Source organism: Ambystoma mexicanum, chromosome 4q (genome assembly GCF_040938575.1).
Source record: "Ambystoma mexicanum isolate Mex_15411 chromosome 4q, UKY_AmexF1_1, whole genome shotgun sequence".
NCBI lineage: Eukaryota > Metazoa > Chordata > Amphibia > Caudata > Ambystomatidae > Ambystoma > Ambystoma mexicanum.
The window spans coordinates 113897207-113909221 of record NC_090928.1 but is presented as its reverse complement, the minus strand read 5'-3'; the positions used below and the strand labels follow the sequence as shown (position 1 = coordinate 113909221).

Genomic DNA, 12015 nt, shown 5'->3' with positions numbered 1-12015 from the left:
GAGAGGCTTTTGTGCACACTAACTAGCCACACCATACTGTACCTCCCCTCCCATCAGAATGCAGGCACAAAACTATTACATACATGCCCACCCTCCCGATTTAGGCGGGAGACTCCCGAATCTTCAGTGAAAAATATTGCTATTTTTCACGTTCTACTGCCTAAAACAATTCCAGCACCAGTGTATTCCTATGGGGAATATAAAGTATCCCGATTTCTTACACAAAATCTCCCTCCTAGGTGCTTTGGAATGTTGGCATGTATGCTATTAAGTGACTAATGGCCCATCATTAGCAGTTTCATAGACTACATTCTGTTGCCATGTGATCTGCAGACATTTGCCTCAGTGCGTGTCACAAATACCACACACAGAGAAGTCACAGCTAGCCTTAGGTGGGGGGCACAAAGGAGGGCACAGGTGATCTGTTCCCCCAGCCCCCTCACCACTGCTGCACAGACACATTATTGTGTTGCATGCTTTGTCATAGGCTCAGTCTCAAGCAGCCTGCCTTAGAGTCACATACATGACTTGCCCTTGTTAAAAGCAGTAGGATCTGGCATCCAAATCTGTAGGCGGTAGGACTGCTTAAGCAATAGCCTACTGCCTAAATCAGTAGGGTTGGTAAGTAAGTGAAATGTATGAGGCAATTCACCCGGATGAGTCGGCAAACCTGTAAAACGTCTCGCTTATGGAAATGGAAACATCTTAGGGAACAAGAAAGTGAGTCCCGTGCTTAGCCTTTGTTTTGCACTTCAGTGCGTGTCACCTGACGCGGTCATGTGAGGAAAGCTCTGAAGAGGAAACCGGGCGGCACAAAGCGAAGGATTCAGCGAAGGAAGACGTGCGAGAATAAAGTCTCTGTTTCCGCCCTACTACATCCGTGTTGGACGTTAGCACTCAACATGCCTCCGCTCACGACAGCGGTCATGGTCATGCTGCCCTTCGCCCTGCTGCTGGGATCCACGCTGGTAGGCGGGGTCAAATACCAGCCCACATGGGAATCTCTGGACAAAAGACCCCTTCCGAGTTGGTATGATGATGTCAAGTTCGGAATATTCATCCACTGGGGCGTGTTCTCTGTGCCTAGCTTCGGCAGCGAGTGGTTCTGGTGAGCGTCTCTCTTTCCATACCGTTTGCTATACGGACGTTCTTTTTAAACCATGGCATAGTAGCGCACGCTGAGTGCGGGGGTGAGTGCTCTCAGTTTCCATGGTGAAGTTCTCCAATAATGTATTGGGATATCTGTTGTTGCCTACTGTACCCGGATTAAACCAGAGTTCACCTACCATGCTTGGGAGCCGTCACTTTGGTAAAACACAAAACACGCAAGGACCGAGATATTGTGCAGTGCTTTGAGTGGTGTTGGTTGAGCTAATCCCATAAATGCATGAGGTAACAATAGGAATCCGAGTGATGTAATGGCTGCAAAAGGGAAGGTCTGTGTGGGTTAACCCCTAAGAAACCATTTCCAGGTAACTTTTTTTAAAGATGCTCTTGCCTCCAATGCATATCAACAGTTTTTCTCAGTTCCTCGAATGAATACTTTTTCAAAGATATAATTTCTCCAAGAAATAAGTAAATACAGTAATTTTAGTACTTGTGTTAACATTGCATTGCAGAAATCTGACACTCCCTTCTTAAAGAGCCTCAATAGTTAATCATTATGCAGGTTATAACCAAGCAAAGGTAAAACATTTATTTATTTATTTTTTACATTTGTAGAGTGCACTACAGCCCAAAGGCATCGAGGCGCTGTTACATGAAAAGGTATCCCTACAAAATATCCCCACCAAAAATATCGCCGTACATATGGCTGTTTGTCTCGCCATAGGCGATATTTTTGGGGGGGATATTTTGTGGGGTTGCGGGGGTGTACCCCGCACAATTTTAAATAATGCAGGGGTTTCTCCCGCAGGATCCATGGGTCAATACCGCCGCAAAAATATGGTGATATTTTTGTATCGCAATATTTTTGCGGGGATATTAACACATGAAACCCATGAAAATGTACATAGGCATGATTAACGGTTACATAGGTGGTGGCAACACGTAGGGTTTCTTGGTTACAGATAAGAGGTACTTGGTTACAGATACAGTAGAAAGCAGCGAAGATACAACGGTGGCGAAAAAACATTGAAAGCTTACTTATTAACAGATGGTACCCTTTAGGAGGTTTTCAAAGTCTACATTTAGAGGGGTTTCAAGGTCAAATGTGCAGAGCATCCGGCCACAACACGGCGAGATGGGGGGGATAAGGCGCAGGAGCAGAGTCATAGACGTCACACAAATAGCCTTGTTTTGATGGCTTTACGGAAAGCTAGGTGAGAGTCAATCCTCCTAAGGTGCGTAGCTAGAGCATTCCAGTCTGATGCCGCCATAGCTGGGAAGCTGGTACCGCCTGCACGCACCTCTCTGGCTCTTAGGCGTGGGGATCATGTTAGTGTAGGCCATTCTCAAAAACATGAGATGCATTACCTCCATGTCCTTCTTCCCCATCCCAGTACTCACTTATGAGGCTCTGCCTTCCATACAGGAACTTTTTTTTTTTGTTCTGCTGGAGGTATGCACCTCTTACTTACCCATAATCCCCAGTTATTTTTCTGCTGTCTCTGACAGGGACTGGATCTTCCGGGAGTGGGACTCTGGGGAGCAACGTTGCCTAGTCTTTGTTCTGGTTGAGGAGGATGCATGCTTCGGTACCCCTGCGGGGCTTGAGGACCTGGAACTGTTTTTTTTTCTTCGCCTTTTGTCTCATGACCCCCTGCATGGATTGCAGGCCATGCTGCCGCTGGCGGCCCGTTACAGTTTCAGGAGGGGTTGCCAGGCCTCCTTGCCCTGCTCTGTTCACGGCCGTGTGGGTTTGTGGCAAGGGGTCCCGAGCAGTGTTGCGCTGGGTCCCTCCCCCCTGCGCGGGTGCCGTTGACGCTGCCTAGTTGGGGTAAGGGCCCCTGTTGGTTTTCTTGTGGCCGTCTGCAGTGGTTTGAAGCAGGGCGGGCATGGGCTCCCTGCTTCCTCCCCTGGTGCCTGGCTATGGGCGGGAGGCTCACCTGTATATGTTTGCGGATAGGCTGACTCTCTCTCTGGTTCCTGGGAGGGTCACTGGTGTCCTTGAAACACCATGCAATCTTCAATTGTGGGATCTGGCCTTCTTCACGTGTCTTTCGTGGTTTGTCGGAGGCAACAACCTCCAGTAGGGAAGCTTTGGGGTTTTCGGGCCGCTGCTCTCGTCCCTTGGTCTGTTGCTCTGCTCCAGTAGGTGTCTCTTCGTCCCAGAAGTTCTGCTCGTTCTCGGGTTCCGCCTTGCTTAGAGTGTGCTGTTAATTGTTGCCTTTTATTCGTATGCAGAGAGTTAAACTGGTATCCGGTGTATGCACTTAGGGTAAAGTGCCTTACTCTGCCTGTCCCGATTAACGGGACATGTCCAGTACGATGTGAGAGAGTTAGTCTGGTTATTCTTAGGCACCCTCTTCTTCAGCCCAATGTTTGTGTGAAAAGGGAGTGGGGGGGGGAGTTGGGTCTTCAGTAAATCCTAAAAAATAGGATGGGGTAGATGGGGAAAAAAAGAGGGGGAATACTGCATCTCACCATCAGCTAACTGGCTCCCCACTCCCTGAAGACCCCTCACCATGGTGATTCACCAACACTGGTCCACCCCCAGAGTCTGGATCCAAAGAGCGGGGGGGGGGAGAGCGGGGAGAGAATGAATGTTTAAAGAAACATTTTGTATTTATGCAAGAACATGCTGTCAATGTGAACATAACTTACAAATTAGGCATTAACAGAGACTGGGGTATTCCTAGGGCAAGGTGCCTTTACGTAAGAGTATTGTTGTATTGAATTACATATGCTGGGTGTCGAAGGAATAAGAATAGGAACATAAACCAGGGACATGGACTGGAGGACAGTAACATACTGGGAACCTGAGGCTTGTAGTTAGATTTACATACAGTAGTTTGGGGTAGAATGCAGGAGAGGCGAGTTGGGCGGTTTTGTTTCGATAGGAGTTTGGAGGAGCTTTGGTTGCTCCTTCAATTGCTAGAAGATGGAGTTCAGGTCTTGTTATAAAGTGTCCCACGAAGAGAGCGTTGATGGCCAGGGGGAGAACATTGCATTAGAGTGGGGTGGAAGTATGGAAAAAGGGCGAATGTGGGAGAAGGCACAGAGGGTGTGGGGGACTAATAGGTTGTGAAGAGCCGAGGAGCAAAGAGTTTGAGGGAAACCGTAAAGTGAGATGCATTCAGTGACGTAGTGGGTAGCAAGACCATTGATGGATTTGTAGATGGGTAGTTGGAATTTAAAGAGAGCGATTTTGCATGAATATTTATCCAGTGTGGTGTTGCCAGTTTGAAGTGGTGGAAGTTCTGGGAAGGTTGTAAACGGTGCACGTTGCAAAGTTAAGGATTTTTTTGCGTGGAACAAAAGATTAAGGGGCTAGACTAAGAAGTAGGCTTGCACCGAAGTCCAGTTTGTTGAAAATGGTAGTAGAGCAGGATGTTAGTTCAGTGGTGTGGGTGGATGTTTCTAAGGTTCAGGAGGTTGAATCTGGCTGCAGGGACTATGATGACCAGGATCAAAATTAAGATTGGGAAGCCAGAGCTACAAGCAACTCCTGGGTGTTCTGTATTGACCAGGAGCTACCACTGGGGAACAAGGAGCTAGTGCAACTTCCACATAAGAGGCAAACGTATGATTTGTGTCCATTAACGATGACCCCCTTGTGCTTGAAATATAGTAGAGATGTGTCCTAATATTTATATAAAGATTGACCCAAATGCAAAGAGATACATTCACATAGGTGTGTTTGTTCAGCATCAGTGGGCCTGGGGAGCAAAAGTAGCTCGTGGTAGCTATTGGTATCAAGCTAACCAGGATCTTATAGGTTGCAAGCAGAAGCTAAATAGCTCCCAGCTCCGCTCAATTTCGAGCCCTGTGATAAGCCGGTAGTTTCAGGTCGCTGTCAAAGGGAACACACATTTTGTGAGCCATGGGTAAATGTGTCTGGAGTAAAGAGAGGTGCAAGTGGGGTTTGCATTGGAGGCAGGGAGAAAGATGACTTCAGTCTTTGAAGAGTTTAGCATGGGGCAGCTTGGAGCTATCCAGTGGCGGATGTCATTTAGGCTGTTGTTTCATGATTTACATTCTGCCCTGCATGCCAGAGTCAAACCTCCATGCCAGAAGCGGTGGTAGGTTTTGAGACAGAGAATGGTGCTGTACCCGAAGCAAGGCTATGGAGAAAGGTCTCTGCACTTTAGTGCAAAAGACACTACTACCCCTGAGCACCTGCCGGACTTACTATTGGCCATCAATATTGTCACAAGCCTACCTTATAGGTCAACCTATGTATTAATGCTTATTACCCTTGCATGCTTGATAAACATTAGATGATCTCAATATCCTTTCTTCAGTTTTATCACTAACTCAACAAGTTTTTACACTTGCAATATAGTGTATTTTATACTCCTAAATACAAAAAACATTATGAATGCCCTCTCACTTGGTTAGCAATATTCCCTTTTAGATCTAAATGAAGCACATTAACAAATATAATAGTCAAACAATATGCAGTGCCTAATATTAGCAATGAAGTAGTTTTGTAGTTACTCAGCATCCTACTCTTCTAGTTGTTTCTAAAATGTTAAAACTACTTACACTGATTAATGTGCATGCTTGCAGTGTTCCCATTGTAGCCCAGTAAAACGTGAAATACTCACAACTGTAGTTCTGTATAACCCATTAGGTGGAAAGGGATACACTCCTTCAAACAGCCCATGGCTTCTATGGGCAATTAACTTAAGAACAACCTTAACACGGCTGCAGCTAAGGATCAAAAAAATTGCAGGTAAAGCAATTTAAATCCTCCTGCAAAAATTCCAGTCACCTTCTTTCTTTGCTTTGATGGCATCACCACCACTGGGAATCTCAACAAACCACACAGATTTAAATAAACACCATTCTACTGCATCCCTGACATGTTGGTTTATGCAGGTGCCTCTAGTATGACTATCAATTGGCTTCTGTGATGGTCTTAACCTCCTAGTTCAATAATCGATTAGATAGTCTCTAGCAGCAGGAAAACAATGTCAACAAAAAACAATGTCGACACAACTGTGTTTCGGCCACAATATCACAGAATCTGAATGCTTGTTCGTGCCCCTCCTATTCTGTCTTTGGCCTTCATCAGGACAAAGAATAATTTACATCGAAAAACCAAATTCACTCATAGCCTTCAGTACAATTTTGGAAGATCCACCGAGGTGGCTAAAATAGCTAGTTTATAAAGAAGGATTAGTCCCGTTTCTGGTCCTCTGTTAGCCATTCCTATCCTAGTACATGATGTAATTCATCTAATCAGTAGAAACAGTACCATGTTTTAACATTTGAAATGAAGCTAGCTCGTCATTATCCGCCACGTACATATAAACTGGCAAGCTTTGTGATAAGTATCTTAATAAAATCTGAGTGCATTTTTTTGATATCCATAGCATGAGCATGACATCCAGGAACACTGGATATGCTAGGCAGATTTGCAGAGATTGCTGATGGCGCATTTGAAAGACATCTGGTAAATGTAGGAGTGTGTAATTTGTCAAAATATTATCGTCGGATAACATTTCACCAACCCTACCGGCAAGGCATTATAAAGCTTCATAGAAGTTAAACCTGTGATCAGGTAAGCTAATGCTGCTGTGTTCTTGCATCCAGCTCTCCAAAGCCTGTATTCCAGAGCCAGTACGTTTAGGCCACCTGTCTACCCACAATCACATCTGGAGATGTATGAAATTAATGTTAACGAGAGTCATATTTTTATGAGCATGTTTCTTTTAACAAATTTGATCAGATTGTTGAATAATTGTCCGGGGTAGGAATTTAGTGATTTTCTTTCTTTCTTTATTTATTTTTTAGATTACCACCTTCTCTTAAAATTGTGAAGTAATTTAAAAGTCACTAAGCTTTTCTTGATTTCTTTTCTGATTTATATTTAATTCCCATGCTGCAGGTTGTGTCTGAATTTGTTTCACAGCCCTGTGGTGTGGTTTAACTATTCACTGGCTCCATGGGACCTGCTTGATTTTGTAGGACAACGTTTATTGGCAGCAATTAAGTGATTCGTACATATATGTGATTTCAGAGGATTTCAAAATGTCTTCTCTTTCCTTTGAAAGGTGTTACTGGCAGAAGGAAAAATTAAAGTCCTATGTGGAGTTTATGCAAAGAAACTACCGTCCAGATTTCACTTATGAAGACTTTGGTCCAATGTTCACAGCAGAGTTCTATGATGCCGACAAGTGGGCAGCTATTTTGAAAGCTTCTGGGGCTAAATATGTTGTCTTAACTTCTAAGCATCATGAAGGTAAATGATAAACATGTGACCAAGAATATTAAGAAAAATACCATGTTTGCATGCAGCTTGCCCATTTGTTGGAAGAGCAGATTACAATGTGGTTGTACAGTCGGGCCCAACTCCAATAAGTTCACAGCCGTGAATAGCCATTAATAGCTACTGACTGTCGCAACCTGTATTAATTGCAAAACTACTGATAATAGCTAGCCAATTACGAGGCACTCCTATACCCTGCACATGGGAATAGAAAATAGCTGACACAAACATTTTTTTAATGGAATGGACTGCTAAAGAAGTTTTTATTACAGTCTAACAATGTATTTGCTTGTTAAATGTATTTACAGTGTGAGATTGTGTTTTCCAGAGATTTTTGTTAAACAGCACCCTTGTTTAGATCCAGCTGGCTGAGAGAATGATGCATCCCCTGGTAGCTTTAGTGTGGTGTTCATTTATTTGGGGGAAATGCTGAACTTGCCACAGCTGACCTCAAAGAAAGCTTCAGCCCTAAATTCTGAAATGCTCTGTTAAGGCAGAATTTCATTTTTGGGGTTCTGCAGTCTCTCATTTTATGGGACGCCTTTTCTATTTTCTGGGATTTATTTATTACATTTTTGGGGTTTCTAATATATTTTGTTTGTGAGAGGTACTTCTCCTGAAGTCCCCCTGTAACTGCATTTTCCTACTTCTCAAGAGTATATGGTTCTGGGTCGCCAATAAGTCTCCAAGTCCTAGGAGTGCTTCGGCAGAACCCCCTTTGTGCCATAGCGGGATTATATGACCATACATTCGTTTTAAGGTGATGGCTGATGGCATCTAATATTTACTTTAGGCTTCCTTGCGAGTGCAAGTCAATGTTCTGCTTTAGGATCCAAATATAACTTCATGGTCGCCATTTGGGCATTATTGTCCTAATCCCTGCCATTTTGTATTAGGGGTTTCCTTTGTTCAGGGAAACCACGAGACAAGCCTAAAATAACCGTTGTCCACAAGTTGCCTCTTTGTGATCCCAAGATGGCACCCTCTGTAGTGGTTTGTACTGGTCTGGACCAGTTGCTGGCCCATGACTGGCCACTGCACTCGTTTGGGGGTGGGTCTGGGTGTTCTGCGGCAAGGCCTGGCGATAGCCCACCAGGGGGGCGAGACTCAAAAGAACTCAAGCAATGGGGAGAAGCCCCAAAAGCCCAGAATGGGCCAGGTGCAATATTCTCCAAGGCGGAGTAAACTTACTCCTAAGAGTCCTTTAAGATGAAGTAGCAATACTCGGAGGTGGATGGGGATGCAGAAAATACTCAAACATCAATAATCAAAACGACTCGGGGAGTTCGGAAAAGTGCTTTCTGTTTTAATATCAATCATCTAAAACGGGGAGTACAACGGGCATCATCTGACGCTGCACAGCTCGACCTCGGAACTTTTCATAAAAAACATTGTATTTTAAAATATTTTTATTGCCATTTTGAAGTCAAACATTACATATCAAAATACTTCTCCCCGCCCCCCCAGCCTTTCATCGCCATCCTTACAATTTCAGTACATACGTAATTAACATTTTAAATAAGTAACAAACTGACTTCATGCTTCGGACAATTGTGGTTTCCTTCATTGCCTAGGGTTGGGTTGGTGGCTTGTCTATATTCTTTCGGTTGCGAGGGCGGTGTGTCTTAACGTTCTTTTCCTATTGTGCCGATTAAACATCTTTTATAATGAAAATGTATCATTGCTGACATCATGTTACGTGGCAAACTACAAAACTTTGAGTACCCGTGATTGACTCTCAATGAACATCTAGGTATACATTCTGTATAGCCACTGGTTATGATTGAGTATCTAAGTCAGGTGGGCATCTAAGCCCATCCCCAGTAACTGGTCATCATCCTCGGCACTAAATACACGATGATTGATTGGATCCTCAAACTATAGAGCTCTTCATTACATGACCCTCTATGATTGGTTTTGGCACCGTTGTACCCTTCTAGAGTGTTACTCACGCTAGCAGCATGCAGGCTACCATCCCAGGTGATCGAAGGCTCGGCGTGATGATGTCTCCCCTCCAATTAACCCACCATCTATCATCACTCCTACGATTTGTCAGATAATTAAGCTTTTGAACTTGGCCTTGGCGCTGTTGACTTCGTCTGGGGAAATAAAGGGGGTGTAGCTTCACTCAGTCTTCTAGTTTCGGCCCAGCCTGACCCAGGCTGTTTCAATCTCACCCATATGACTTGGAGACCACTCTTTGCGAGCCTTTTTCAGCATTTAATCCGATTAAATGATGAACTTTAGAAGCCTTCAGTGTTTAACAGAAGCGTGTTCCTTTCTCACATTCGTTGTAGCCTTTTTGACAGGCATCTATTCCACCGTGGCCTTATCTACTTGGTCCTAGTCCAGCCCAACCTTCTCTGAAACTTGCCTTGCCATCTATAATTTCCAACTGCGCCACACCTTTTTGAAAGTCTTTTTCTTGTTCATAAAGTTCAAGAGCCTGCTAAAGTGGGTTATGGAAGCATCCAGGTTTTATACATTCCTATGTATATACATTGGCGCATCGCCACAATCTAATTCACTACGTAGCCTACCTTATGAAAACTTTTCCCTACTTGCGTTTCTGCAACTGTACACGTGTAAACTGATTTACATATTCTTTAGTGTTTCTGTAGCATGAGCATCTTCATTTCGAGCCCAAAATGTCACTCATCTTTACCATCTGTTCTCCAGTTCTTAGAGAATGTTTACGTTTCTTCTCTTCACTCGTCCTCTGGATACGTCAGCTCTTATTTCGTATGATGCCATCAGGCTCCTCTCTTTGTTCAAATGCACATTTCTTCTGGCACTTCATCCAAAAGTATACTATGTCTGCGTGCATTTAGGTAGGGCTTTCTCAATGGGTATCTTGTCTCGAAGGTTTTCTGCGGTATTGGTCCTCTTACTGGAACTGCACATGTCATCATCTCTGGTTCCCAACATAGGGGCAGAGCTGTGGGTGAGGATGTCTTGACTGCACCTCTACAGGGGTGAAGGACAAAACAGCACAAAGTGGGCTGAGGGAGAAGAAACCCTAAGGTGGGAAGACTGGAGAGCCCAAGACTGGGTCTGAGAAGTCGAACATCAAGATGGGGTGAGACAAGCAGGACCCCAAGGCCAAGCATACACAAATCCTCCTAACCGGGGAGAAGGAACAGAAAAGAATATTGTCTTTAACCTCCAAAAAGGGGTGCAAGACATGTTCTATAGAACTGAGAATTTACTGGCTAAAAGAAAGAGAGACTAGTATCCAAGGCGTAGAACACAGAGACATTGGGCAAACCTGAAGTATAAACTGTACAAGCAGGCAGATTGTCTGGAAGAAGATATAAATACATTTGGGTGGGGGTCAGAAACCCGCCACCATTGCCAATACTTGGGAAAATCTCTTGCAGACCTTTCTGGTTGGGTTTATTAGTGGTAGGGTCAGACCATAGGTAGATTAGGTTTTTGGACAGAGGACTGGTTTTGATTGTAAGAGACCCAGACTAGCACCCTTTTATTACTTTCATTAGATGGGGCAAAGGACCACTATAGAAGTAGGGGCAGAACCGGCTTTACTTTCTTCAGTACAATAAGCTTCCACTTGTAAATATGACCTCTTGTCCATCTCCTGAATCTGATTTACCACACAGCTGCATCTCCAGACATTGTTCGGATCTCCAACTTATTGTGATGCTCAACTGGTAGCATGTACAAGCAGTGCAAATGTGCCTCTCCTTCATTAAATGCTGCCAAACTGGTGGAGGCAGTCAACTTTTCAGACTGTCTTGCTAGGCAAAATCACTCTGGGTATGAATGGGAAATCCTTCCTGTAACTGCTTGTCTGCTAGTATACATTACAAAATGACACTTTTCTTGGACCCAGCTGTTCTTCTTTTCATGCAGAAAACCATGCGTGACAACTTTAACTACTTTGACATATATTATCATCTACTCCTTATTAAACTTTGAAGCTAAACTTCCCAAATTTAACATTTGAATCCTTTTACCTGCTGCATTGCATTCTCCATTTCTTCCATGGTAATTTAAACAGCTGTCTGTACAACAGGGTTACCAAAGGCATTCTGGCTTCTATTGACACTCTTGGATCCCTTTTAGTAGTATATTTTGCAATTTGTTCTATCACTAACCTTTCCTGGTGATTTTCTTCTTCGAATAGTTCGAAAATATCCTTGGTATTTGGCACAAACCCTGCCCCCTTTCTTATGTTCAAAAGATGCATGGTATATCAAAAGACGCATGGTATGATTCATAAGTACCAAGCAACTCTTGTTCATTATGCCAAAAATAGTACAACTGCAGAAGACGAAGTAAAATTATTCTTTTTGTTTTTAGGTGCTGGATAAGACTAGTTTATGTGGTTGATAAACAGACATTTCTTTCTGGTCTCACCAGACCGGCAAAGCAATCATTCAACTTAGACGTTTGTCTCTGCATCATCTACCTCATTATAACACAAGTAGGGTTTAGCTACTTTGTACAGGCAAAGGTTGCCCCATGACACTTCCCATTTGGGATAAATGCCCCATGACACTTCCCATTTGGGATAATAAATGTATTTACACTTTTCGGGAATGCTTTGCTGTCTGGCATACTTTAAGCCATTTCTTCAGTTTAAGAGACTGGTGTAAGCACTTCTTCGTACATAA

General features: G+C 43.7%; 1 protein-coding gene across 1 annotated transcript in view; it reads left to right on the top strand.

Annotated features, from left to right (window-relative positions):
- Nucleotides 1-779: 779 nt before the first annotated feature.
- FUCA2 (alpha-L-fucosidase 2) overlaps nucleotides 780-12015 on the top strand; it is a 265636-nt gene continuing 254400 nt past the window's right edge. The window contains exons 1-2 of the mRNA XM_069607612.1: nucleotides 780-1108; nucleotides 7164-7351. Coding sequence (XP_069463713.1) covers nucleotides 903-1108; nucleotides 7164-7351 — 394 coding nt within the window. The 5' untranslated portion in view covers nucleotides 780-902. The remainder of the gene's footprint in view (nucleotides 1109-7163; nucleotides 7352-12015) is intronic.